The sequence below is a fragment of the Miniopterus natalensis genome, chromosome 14, assembly GCF_054644295.1.
Source record: "Miniopterus natalensis isolate mMinNat1 chromosome 14, mMinNat1.hap1, whole genome shotgun sequence".
Classification (NCBI taxonomy): domain Eukaryota; kingdom Metazoa; phylum Chordata; class Mammalia; order Chiroptera; family Miniopteridae; genus Miniopterus; species Miniopterus natalensis.
The window spans coordinates 17,399,272-17,412,599 of NC_142094.1; the positions used below are offsets into that span (position 1 = coordinate 17,399,272).

Here is a 13,328-nt window from a genome sequence, read left to right on the forward strand (position 1 = left end):
TCATCAAGAATTTCTTTAGAATCCAAGTTAAGCGAAGAATGGTGCTTTTCTCCCTGGGCCAGAACTAACTTTCTGACAAACAGGATCAGAGCAGGGGTTTTTTTGTTTTTTTGTCTGTTTATTTATTTATTTAATATATCTTTATTGATTTCAGAGAGAGGAAAGGAGAGAGAGAGAGAGAGAGAGAAACATCAATGATGAGAGTCATTGATCGGCTGACTCCTGCACGCCCCTGACTGGGTATCAAGCCCTCAGCCCGGGCATGTGCCCTGAGTGGGAATCGAACTCCAGTCGCCTGGATCCTGGGTCGACGCTCAGTCACTGAGCCATGCCCGGCTGGGATATTGTTTTCTTTTAAATAAGGACCTCCACACAAAAGCTAATCAGCTCATCAGTTTGGGCATCAAAGAGAGAAAAAAAAATTACTGTTAATTTGGCTCTCTTTTTCACACAGCCTCTTTTTCATTCTTTTTATTTTATATTTTAAAGACACAATTATACCTTTTTGCTAAGTCTTATTTTTACAAAACCTACACTGTTCCTTTTCTACAGGGTGTTCGGTTGAAACGTGGGCCTATATGGGAGACAGTAGGTTAATCGACAAGGAAAGAGTGAAAATGCATCCCAGATGACTCATTTATTTATTTTCTGTATTAAGTGCTACCTATCAGATCATAAAGAACTTCTAATGCAAGGATTTTACACTTAACTTAAAAATTTGAAACCATTGACTTTGAGAATCCAATGGGAATGTTCTCTTTTGAATTTTTAAACATGTTATAGGCATACCAGGGTAGGGGGTGCAGGTCAAGGACCCAGAAAATATAATGAGCATCTTTACTTTATTCACGTACATCTTTTGATGGAGAAAATCCTGACTAGGTGAAACCAAGGAGGAGAGGCCTAGGGAAGCATTTCCTTTTCAGTGAGTTCATTTGAAAGCCCTAGTTTGTTGAAAATTTTTTTTTCTTTTTTTCAAACTATTGACTACAATCAGTTTTCTTGTTAAAGTCAAACGCTGGTGGCTTTCTTTCCAGTTCCCTTCATAGGGGGCGGGGATCAACTGTGGGGGTTGAAGACAGGAAATAACCGTCCCAGAGTAAAGTTTGGATTTACCTGGCCGAGCTGTGGGGCAGCAGCCTCGAGAATTTCACAGGACCCCTTTCCAAGGCATTAAATAACTTTATTTTCCTGTCAGATACCCTCCCCAGCGGAACTGGACCGTGGCCAGGGCCTCCTCGCTTTTCGTTTCACGCACCTGTGTGTGTGTCTTATCTCGGGCCCTTATGACTTTTAAGTGGCCAAAAAGAAAGCAGACTGAGTTGGGGCAGGGGTGTGATAGACTTTGCCAAGAAGCAAACCACCCACTGCCCTCTTTGAATTTGAATATTTAAATAGGAGGAAAAAAAACTTTCAGAGGACTCAGATAGTTACCCAATATTATCCAATTGTCATTCGGAGTTTAAAGCCTCACACTACCTGCCCCTTTTACCAGCGACTATACCCTTAAATAAATCCTCTTGCTCCAGCCGCATTGAAGTCCCTCTAGTTCCCTAGATTAGTGCTCCCACCTCCTTGCTTTTGTTCAGGCTGTTCCCTGCACCTAGCATGCCCTTCCCTAGTGGACTCAGCATCATGGCTTGAGTGCCCCCAGTGCGCCAGGCCCTGTGTTTGGTTCTGGGGATACGCAGGTGAGCAGGCTGATGTTTCTATCCATCCAACTCTTATTTCAAATCTTACAATTTTTCCCTGACCACCCCAGGCCTTCTAGCACTTACTAAGGCAGCTTATTTAGCCTTCACCCGATGCTATCAGGTAATACATTTTTAACTGTTACTTCATATCATTTGTGAATTGTTATATATGCAGGATGTTCCAAAAAATGTATATACACTTTAACAGCTGATACCTCAATTTTGAAAATGAAATGTATTTCAGTGAACACTGCCTTTATAATTATTCACAGCCTGTGTATACATTATCTCATTTCTACAGCTGGACTTGTGGTTCTCTCTTACCACGTATCTTTTAAAATATTTTTGGGACAAAAGTAAAAGATAAAGCGATGCCCAGCTCCCACCCTCGAGGTGTTTGTTGAATTGGTCTGAGGTGGAATTCCAGCATTGGGTGTTCTGTGAAGTTCTCCAGTTCGTTTTATTGAAAGGCAAGATCGAGAACCTTTGAGCTAGACCATGCTCCCCTTGGACCAGGACTCCTGCTTTCCTGTTCTGTATGCTTTCTGGAGGTTGAGTCTGGTAGGAAGTGCTAGACAATTACAGGTACCTGGAGAGTTAGGAGGCCTTCGGCCCATGGCTGGCTCCTGTGAGATCCATCAAGTAACAGAAGAGAGCGTTAAGCCCAGAACCATTACCGATTCAGAGCTGTAGAGGTCCTTATACATAATGAGTGCCAGTCCTCCAGGAGGGCAGCTATCTGGCCAGGACCACACAGTTGATCCAAGCCAGGACTAGAACCAGGCTCCTCATCGCTGGGCTATGATTCTCCCTCTGCAATGTTGCTGCCTCTCTGGCAACGAGGAGATACTTATTAGGAACATTACCAGGGGCTAAGCACTATGAGATCATCAGAGATTTGTAAACTACGGAGAGGAGCTTACAAGTCTAGTTGGAAGTAGAACACATGAAATGGGAAACAAATTCTAATACAAAAGATAAAGAGGTAACAGAGCAATATGAGACAGGGTGCCAAGAAAGGAGGGATTCTACCTTGTTATAGTCATCTTGGAAGACTGCCTGGAGGAGGCAGCCTAACCTATTTCTTGAACGGTAGGTAGAGTAGGTAGATGAAAGGAAGACCTGGTGGGAGGGAAGAGTGAAGGGTCAGTGCCCCTTTACCCCATCATTCCCCTGCCTCTCCCCCCAGCTCCCACGTGCGTGCCCCAATTCCATGACCTCCCACCAGAAATTCAAGGGAAAGAGCCCATCACAAGCAGGCAGCATGAATTTCCTGTAATTTAGAGGCAGCGGTGGGGTTTCTCCACGTTCCCATCTGACTTTCATTTGTTGCTGCCCTGAATGGTCCCAGCCTTCTCCAATTGAGGCCCATTTAAACATTTTCTGGCTTTTCTTGTTTTTATGACACTTGGCATAGCCTAATTATTTTGACCTGAGTAGTTCATTGGGGCCATATGAAATATGGGACAAAGGTGACAGTCGAGCAAGATGCAGCGGGTGGAGGTGCCGGGGCGAAGCGCACCCTGCTCTGGGGGTCGGATACCAGGTCAGTTGTTTGGAGCAGTGGAGATAGTGAGTGCACTTGAGCGGAGCAAAGCCAGAAGGAAGCAGGCGGGCACTGTCACCAAGGACCAGGGGGCGGAGAGCTCCAGTTACTTTGATTTCTCAAAGCCGAGATAATAGTGACAGATAGCATTCAGAAAGAGCTGGCCAGAAACTCTTATAGGCACCTTTCATGTTTTCAATCCATTTTCACAACAGCCCTATGAGGACAGTACTCTGATTATGTCCATTTTATAGGTGAGAAAACTGAAGTTAGGTAATTTGCCAGATAGCCGGGTTTGGAGCCTACAGTGTAGCTCCAGGGCCGAGTTAACATTTGTAGAGGGATCTCCCATATCTTAAAATCTTTATCTCATTGAGTGTCACTGGAGCAGGGGCCAGAGCTGTAGGAGGGATGCCCACCATATGGCTGGGGGGCAGGAAACAGTGTTAGGGGATTTGACCAGCTGCTAAGCTCCTGCCCCAGGAGACAGTTTCCTGAAATGGAAGCCCCAGTCTTCTGCAAGATTTTCAAGCAGAAGTTAGAAATCCATCTTTTTATGGACATCTTCACGCTTAAAGATTGTCCCACACACGGATCCTGTGACCCAGCGGGGTGGCTCCAAGCAGAGTACACCACGCCGGTCCCAGGCTGTCCGTGTGTGGCCTCTGGTTATCTCATTGAACCCCACAGCCTCTCCAGATCCTGGTGTCCGCATCTGTCCAGTGGGGATAACGGCAGATCTGGTGACACTGTGGAGTTGAGTAACTTATCTGAGATCAGAATTCTCATGAGGGTGAGAGGGACCTGGGCAGGTGGCGGGAACCTAGAAGCAGAAGCTGTCGTGAGCAGAATTCTCACAGCACATGATCTGGATTAGAAGTCACCAGACCCAGGCCCTGGTGTTAGGTCTGCATATTAGTGTCACCTTAGTGTAGCCACAGAGGGTGAGGCCAGAGCACCCCTAAGCCCCTTCCAGCCTGTTCCTGCTTCCCACACCTTGCTCTCTGAGTTGAGCAGAAAGGAGCCCGCCGTGGACTAGCATTTTAAAATGTTGCATGGGATGTGTCTGAGGATAAATTATAGGAGAATACAGATCATGATTTTATAGTTCAAGAACACCTTTAGAAGGTGACTATGCCCTTAAGAAAGATACTAAATGCTGTGTTTAGTGTAAAATCACAATCGGGGCCTGGTCTTACCTCCCAAGGTTAAAAGCGTACAGTATTTCTAAAGTGTTCTGGCAGAACATTCTTCATCGGGCCATGTGGTGTGCCTGGCCGCACTAAAACCCATGCGTTTTACCTTTATCTGCGTTCCCGAGGAGGTATCGGCGCAGCCATCTGGAGTACGTATTAGAATTCTCGGGGGCTTTGGGTGCGACCGGCTCCATGGCAAACGCGGCGTTTGTGAGTGAGCCGATGATAATAATAATGATATTAATAACAATAATGGTCCTTATCTGTATAACAGCTTATGTTTAGAAAACAGCTTCACGTATACGCAGTTAGATTCTAAGCTGGTCTCAAACAGAATCATTGGGGCAAGCATTAATTTAAAAAATGTAAATAACAAAGTGGAAATGGAAATGAAAACGTGATTGACATTTTCTGCTCATCATGTTTACTTGAAGCTGTTTAAGGGGAGGAAAAGCAGAAAGGGAAGAAAGGTGGCGTCTGAGTCAAAACATATAAGCAAATAAAAACCCGTACCCCGAAGTGGAAACGCGCACCCACGCTGCGGCAAGCAGGCGGCTGACGGCAAGTGTGAAGTCAAGTCCGGGAGACACCCGCTCCTCTCTCTCTTTTCTGTTTCTCACCCCGGGCAGGTGGCAAAGCTCAGACTCCTGAGGCAGCATGGTCTTTTCTCCACTTCTCTGGATGTGTGACAATTTGTAAATCCATAAGGAGGCCTTTCCGGCAAGGGTCTTCCTTAACGATCTCGTGCAAACAGCAGGAAGTGATCAAAAGAATAACACTCGTTTTGTATTGGTCTTGCCCAGTTCTGAACGCGGGAGCATGTAGGCGCACACGCAGGCACAGGGTGCGGGGCTTTGTCGGGACAGGCGGGATGGCAGAACCAGCACCTAGGACAGCCTGGGAGATGGACAGGGCCGGGACACAACTATGTGAGGCATTTACCTTGGACACCAGATTTAAAGGGGTGCCAAGAATCTCAGCAATAAAGTTAAATGATAGTTTAATGCAGTATTTTTTAAAAAAATCAAAATGCAAAAAAGAATCCATGATAAATAAAAAGCCAGAATTTTAAATAAAGAGGGGACAAATAGCAATTTTAATGCCGGCATCTAAGTACTGAACTTTACAAGTCAGTAGGGGTTATAACAATCAGCACAACAGAAAACCGGCCCCTGCTGCCATTCATAATGGGCACCTCCACGGTGCCAGGAACGGTGTTCTAGAACTTACTGGCATTTTCTCTGGGTACATTTCAGAGGGATCCGATTTGCCCTACAGTAAATCCGAATCTATTTGATAATAAGCCGTATTAGGAAAAGAGTGCCTCTCCAGGCTCCATAAATTCCATTACAGTCCATTTTGTCTTTGTTAAATTGTGAGTTGAAAATTACAATCCCTTTATTCACAGTGATCAATTTAGACACGCAGCTCAGAAAGATCAGCATTCACTTAAAAAAATATATCAGCATGCTTGTATCTATTAAGCACTATTGCTTTGTAAGCTCCAGCTGATGGTTTTATTAAGTATACTGCAGGAGGAGAAAAAATCAAAGATAATTATAAATTCATAAATATATAATTCATTGGCATAAAGTGATTTTAATGGCATGGATGCAGAATTATCTATTTCCTCACGAAAATAACAGAGATGTTCTGATTAAGCCCATAATCTAGTCTGTGAAATTCCAGCCAAACGGATGGGACACATTTTCTTTTCTGAAACTACCGTTGATAAGAAATGCATTACAAACTCATCAGTTCGGCTTTCTGTTAACAAAGAGACAGCAGCCGTCTGGATCACTCTGGATTCGCAGCGAAACTGCCACCCCACGTATCCTGCAAGGAAGGCTGTGCAAGTTTGACAAGGGGCAGATGAATCCAGGAGTTATTGTGCAGGGTTTTAAATCTATGCGGCAGCTGACGCTTGAAATAATCATCTATATATCGCTCTGAGCTAGCTGGGGAAAGGTTGAAGCTGTATATTTTCAACATATCTGGTCTAATGGTTAATCTGTTGTCTTGTCCGGACTCTCACAGGGTGGACTTGCAGCCGACACTGACAGCTTCGAGGAATTGCTCGTGGTAGATGTGGTTCGCCTGAATCTCAAAACGCAGGGTGGATAACTCTAACTTAGCTCGAGCTGGAAAAGGGGAAACTCGTCCTGGTCAGTGTGGCTCAGTTGGTCGGGCATCGTGCTGTGCACCAGAAGGTTGCTGGTTTGATTCCTGGTCAGGGCACATGCCCAGGTGTGGCTCACTCCCCGGTTAGGGGGTGCGCAGGAGGAGGCAGCTGATTGATGTTCTGCGTAAAAATCCACAGGGATGTTTTTCTTTCTCTCTCCTTCTCCCTTCCTCTCTCTCTCAAAATCATTGAAAATATTTTTTTAAAAGGAAACGTTAAAAAATAAACTCACCTGACTGGTTTCCCCAAATGCAACGGCACCTGCAGGACTAATAGTAGGTTGGGTGGTAGGGACATTCCAGTCAGGAAACTACCTCTGTCCCTCCCAACTTTGCCAAATTTGTTCACTTTAAGTGGCTCCATGTGTGTTTCTTTTATCGGTTAGTTGTCTCGGAAGATTGGAAAAAACATTGTCCTTTTTGAAGACAGGAAATTAGAAAAATGTGAGAAGATAAATGAGAGCAGGGGTTAGCAAACTTTTTCTATCAAGGGCCAACTAAAAAATACCTTAGGCTCTGTGGCCATGCAGTCTCTATTGTAACTGCTGGACTCTCATTGTAAAGGGAAAACAGATAGAAGTAAACAGATGGCTGGCCATGTCCCAATAAAACTTTATTTATAGACGCTGGTTTGAATTTTGTATAATTGTAATGTGTTTTAAAATATTTTCTTCTCAGATTTTTTTGCTCCCCGACCATTGAAAAATGTAAAATCTGCCATGGCCGACGTGGCTCAGTTGGTTGAGCACTGTCCTGTGCACAGAAAGGTCGCTGGTTCTTTCCTTGGTCGGGGCACATGCTTTCGATTCTGTCTTGATCCCCGATAGGGGGCATGCAAGAGGCACAGCTGATCGATGTTTTCCTCTCACATTGATGTTTCTCTCTCTCTCCCTCTGCCCTCCTCTCTCTAAAAACAGAATCTTAAAAAATTAAATAAAAATGTAAAAACCACTTTTAGCTCAGAGTCATACAGAAACATGTTCAAGACTACAGTTTACTAATCCCCGAACTTGAGAAATAGAAGAAGAAAGAAGGCAGCTTTTTGTGCCAGGGTCTTGGCACATTTTTATCTCTGTTCTGAAGCCCTAACCCCCACAAACATGCACCGCCCATACCAGGGCTATGTAAAGGAGTCTGGCACACTTTTTGACCTCAGAGCCTTTACCAACTTGTTGGTGTTGGGAGTAGGCAGAGAAGGAAAGGAAAGTTGAAAGGAGGCTGTTTTTGTTGGACTCCTGTACATTTTCCCCAGTTTAATTCAAAGGAACAGTTATCTTTCATCTACTACCTTCCCAGTCTCCAAGATCCACAGCAATAATTCAAGGAAATTCTTGCATTTCTCATTTCAGTTGTGTATTTGCTTAGACTTCCATTATTCATCTGCATCACCTTTGAGAAGCTAGCACCTAGTGATCTTTGTGTGGGACTTTTCTTTGCCCATGAGGTGATGGAGACAGTCTGTTCCAAGAAAAAAAGAGAGAACCAAAGGCAACCAGATCTCCAAATGGAATTTTCTACCAACTGCTGAGCAGAACAGAGCATTGGGCAAGTTATTACAGCAGGCCAACTTTTAGTGAAGATATATGAGCTGCGATTCCAGATGCAGGGACTTTGATGAATGTTGGACTCTTACCGAGATACAAATAGAATGGCTTATGGTCTGAGATGGGATGGAAGAACCTGGGTATGGCAGGTACATCGAATCCACTTTTGATTCTAGAAGATTCGTTGGGCCCGCAGTGTTTCTGTAGAGAACGTTGCAGTGCAGGTCGTGTAGATTCTGTCAATACATTTATATGCTATTTTTCTCTCTCCCATGTGGGAGCCGAATTCTTTCATTACTCTGTGTTGATGGACTCAAAAGTTACACAATTCAGGTTTCCTAGGCAGTGACTAAAGCCAGAAATATACCCTGTGATTAACTTCTACGTAACCTATTGTTCCTTAAAGTCTCCCTCCCCATCCCCTCATTAGCTCCACAAAAGCCAGAAATGAAAGAGCTCCAACAAGCCTCCCCTTCCCTGCCCCCTGCCCTTCCCTGCCCCCTCAGCCTGTGGCAGGGCAGGCTGTCCCTGTGCCTGCGCCAGGGCAGGCGGGCCACTTGGAGATGCTTCCGGTCCTCATTGTACATCACGGCAGGTTGTTGTTGTTTTTCTTTAACTTATACCCTCTAGGTTTTCCAAATAAATGCATTTCCTACTTTTCAGCTAGAAGTTGTAAAATTATCCTGCCTGATCAAGTATATGGCAAAGCTATTGCTCAATTGTAGGGAGTTATATATGTTATACGTTGGAGATATTATTGTTGGCATTGCTTTTGAGAGGCAGCATCTTTCTTCTTTTCGTTACCTGTGTGTTAATATTCACCGCAATCTTTCAAAAACAGTTTTATGGGTTGATCTTATCAATAATACTGCAAAGTGTTTATCAAACCTCTTGGTGATACATGTTATCTCAGGTTGTCAGACCAGAAACTCTCATCCCTAGGGAATCACCCACTCTAACTCCCCATGTTCAAGATATCGAGCTGCCCACTGACCCTCTGGGCATAGATCTTGGCTGTCTTACCTTGTTCTAGCTGCGCTCAGATGCCCAACCTCATTGATGGGCACACACAGTCCCCACGAGGGGACTCATCCTGGGACAGCAGTCAAGGGCTCCTTCACAGGAATTCTAGAACCAGGCGCACCGCATGGATTACTTATCTGGCATTTGTGTTTCTTGTTGCGGCTGACTTTCCTACTTTGCCAGAGGAAACACCGTCACCCTCACTAGTCTGGTTTGTGAGACAAGCAGCCAGGGTTCTGCTGGTCTATGTCTGTGGGACAGGAAATGTCCCTCCGTAAAACAGGCACCAGAGCAGGGCTTGCTCTTTCGCGGCCGCGCTGTAAGACCTTCAAGTTAAGTAGCCCAGACTTTCTGGTGAAAGTCTTAGGCATCTGTATCAGAGGGAGGCCTGATCAGCTTGGGAGTTTTGTCTGTTGTGAGTTACATTTTAAAAACTGAAGGTATTACTATGACTGATAGGATTTTTTGGGGGGACAAAGTTTGATGAGCCCACAGAAATCAAGAAGCACACTGGTCAATGCCTAGGACAGCAGTTATGGCCTTTCTTTACCCTCAGTTTTAATAAAACCACATTCCCATCCTGAAAGACTGAAAGCACACTTTTCATTGATGTCCCTCACGATACAAGGATACACGACACATCCCCCTTTCTTAGGAGTGGCAAACCCACGGCATTTAACGCAAGTTAGGCAGCAATATTGCAGCCAAGGGGCTGACCACGCCCATGGTTTGAGATGAAAACTATAGTCTAACATTGGGGCTGATGACCTGGAGCACGATGATCCTTCAGTGGGGTGCAGCAGGCTTCGGGAGGCAGTGGTCTCATCACGATGCTAAACCAAGTTTTCTACGTCTGCGTATGTTGAAAGGGAGAGGGGACTCGGTATGTTTTTGGAAATTATTGCACAAACAAGCTTAGCTTCTAATCTGTTGTCCCTTCTGACTTTGATGACCAGAACACGGCGAAAAGAATTTCCAGAAGTCATCGGGGTAAAAGAAAAGGGAAAAAATAACCTCTCAATGTAGCTGTGAGGCAGAAACTGTTTCATGTTAAAACTGGTTTGCAATTTTCCAATGAAAAATTTCACAAAGCATTAATTCCCCTTTTCTTTTCTCGTTGTTCGGCAGTCAAGGTGGCAGCTAGATCACGCTCTCCCAAAGACCCATTTGGGTGCGAGAACACAACTCACAATTCACAGCTTGTGACCGAGCCAGGTGAAGGAGTCCTGGATCCCGTCCCAGTTTTTAGCAACTGCCCTGCACCCCTCCTTGCTCCCCCTTAACATGCCGAACTCAGTTGAAGAAGACAGATGCACTACCATGGATTTCAGCATGCATTGAGCATGTTGGGCAGCAAAATAGCAAAGGGAAAAACCATAAAGAACAATAAATAATAATTAAAACTAGGGTACCGCCAGCTAGCAGCTTGCTCAAGACGTCGGTCGGAAGCCCTGTTAGCTAGATGCCTTTTACGCTCAAGCCACTTTGCATGCCTTTTACTCTGAGTGATTTCAGTGTGAATATGACATTACTAATGACCTGCTAAGTGTGTGCAGATGTGGGTTTCTCCAGATGTGGTGATTAATAACGTAATGGAGATAGCCAGTCAACTCATGTTTATGGGTCGTTTGCCTTTTATTACGTCTCTGAGTTTATTTGCTTTGAACTATTTCTTAACTCCAGCCAACAAACTCACCTTTAAGTCTCAGAGGGCATCATCCGCCTAAACCCTGTTGAGGAAACGGGGAAGAAGGAATGTGCCCCAGGCTGGAGCTGAGCAACGGGTTCATCATATGAGGGGCACGGGATTCTTTGGGAAAGCTGAGCGTTGAAATCATTGCCCATCTGACTCAAAGGGCCCACAAAGAGGCATTGGTGAACCTTGATATGCTGTTTGCAAGCTGGCTAGGCTAATAAAGAAAGGGATTTCTTTTTAAAAAAAAATCCAGTAAACTATATGATCATCTTGAAGTAAGCCCAGGGTTCTGGCCAGTGTTTCTGGAAGATGTTGCCTTGCATTTGCTTGAAAACAGAATGGCGATGAAAAGTCGAGTAAAATGTTGTTACAGATGTTCGGTTCTGCATTAAGGCTGTTGGAATTACCACCACATCCTAAATCAATTCCCAGAACATTGTCTGGAGGTTATGTCATCGAAATAATGAATCCTCTTTAGTCAAGTATAAGCAAACATGTTAAAACATCATTGTAACTTTAAATTAAACTCTAGCGCCAACCAAGGGATCCGAGGCCTCATTAGACCTGCCTGACATTTTTCTAGCACTGAGTCTTCCCCAAACTGTAAAACTGTTAGGTTCGGTGCCTGTTAGAGGAGCGAGCGCTGGGAAGTTACAGCAGCACATTAAGCGTGATGCTTAGGGATGTGCACAAACAAGCCCTTGGATTTTATGAGGACTTGGAGACTGGATGGAGTTCAGCCCCTATAAAAATTCCACATTGGATTCCTCAACTTGCTTGTGTTTGAAAGAAGCTGGTAAGCGAGGTTCCTGTAACAGATCGTATCTTCCCGAGGCTTCCTCAGCGTGAAGCGAGATCGCAGGAGACAGAGGTGTATTGTAATCAGCCAAAAAGGGGGCTAAACAGGAGCCCGTGGTTATGCGGCGATGTGAGGTGCTGGCCCGTTACTTCGATCCGTGTGTCTTTCCTGAAAGCGTGTAAATTTAAGTCTCCCTTTGAAATCAATTTCTAGTCCTCTCATGTAGTCACAGCAGCCATGAAATGAAAATTATATTTTATAGCTCAACTAAAGGTTTTCCTAGATTTGCTTTCTTTAAATATGCAGCAATTGATAGAATCTATATAGAGGACAATAATTAAATATGGTTTATATCCTACTTATGAGAAAGCAGTTACTGCTGCTTCTCTTGTGGGATCTAAGCCGTCTGTAATAGTCTCCACTACACTGCGTTCGTATATTTAAGCTGGAGACACCTTCCCCTTTTCTTCAGGGTACAGATCTGCATTTCCAGGCCACGAGTGCAGGAGGAAACCTTTGAACACAAGTCTCATTGAAGAGAAGAGAACAGATCCCGCTTTAAATGCAGTATGATCATGATGGATGATCTTTCTGACTTGCAGTGAAATTAAATAGTTTCCTTGCATAGAAAGAGGCATAACTTTAGCACCAGATCGAGGTGTCTCCCTGGAGCTGTCTAACAGGCATTAACTTGCAGGTCTTCCATCTGAGCCTCACTGCAGGTAAACAGACAGCAACGAAGTGCAAGGATAATGGTCTCTTAACCAAGGAGAGTTATTTATTGCAGACCCAGTGCAAATGGGAAAACAAACGTTAAGCCAAAGAATCCAAAAGAAATGCCAGCGAATGTGACTTCTGTCCGGGTCTAAACTAATACAGACAAAACTATGGCAACAGCTGGTGACTGAATAAAGTTAGCCATAGCAGACTAGGTGAATAGTCTGAATATATCCTTTTGGATATTTCATTCTAACCATTAAAAGGCTTGTGTGATAGAGAGGAAAAGAACTTTCACCCCCACTAGTCCCACTGCCACACACACATGTTATTTAGTCTGGCACGCTACTCAGCTAATCCAGGCACCCTCAACACAGTACCACAATTGCAAGTGGGTCCCATTAAAGAGGGGCCTTGTGTTACAGGTGGAGTCTATGTAAGACTTTCTACCCCATTCTAAGATGGGGAAAGTGCAAAAGTATACTCACACGCACGCATACGCACATGCACACATTCTCTCAATCTCAATATCACTGCCTTTCTGCCCCATTATTGCCTGGGATGCCAGGCCCCCTAGCCTGTGAAAGGAAGGTGAATTCAGGTCAAGCTCAGAGTGCCTGTTTGCTCGCCGAGAGATGCATATCAACTCTAAGTGATTTTTTTCAATACCATTTATGTGGCTGGTATTTATTTCCTTTAATCTTTTAAGTGCTGTTTAGTCTCGCTGTGATTTTGCTGTGGATACTCATTTCTGATAAGATGCGGTATCTTCCCAGGCACACAGTTCCTGCCTGGAGCCCTAAGTGACTGATACGGTCGCAGCCGGAGCATGGGCCTCTGGGGGATGCGGGGGGCAGTAGAGTTAGTGGGCTGCGGGCATTCACAGGTGCCTTCTCACCTTCATTTCTGCCCGAGCAGCTCTCACTTTGAAC

The 13,328-nt window shown here is 44.7% G+C and overlaps 1 protein-coding gene across 5 annotated transcripts in view; it reads left to right on the forward strand.

Moving 5' to 3' along the window:
• KCNMA1 (potassium calcium-activated channel subfamily M alpha 1) overlaps positions 1-13,328 on the forward strand; it is a 661,836-nt gene that overhangs the window by 564,494 nt on the left and 84,014 nt on the right. Inside the window, exon 19 of one of the 5 annotated variants that reach the window (XM_087824301.1) lies at positions 10,313-10,399. The exons of the other annotated variants lie outside the window; for them this stretch is intronic. Coding sequence (XP_087680427.1) covers positions 10,313-10,399 — 87 coding nt within the window. The remainder of the gene's footprint in view (positions 1-10,312; positions 10,400-13,328) is intronic. 5 annotated transcript variants of the gene reach the window in all.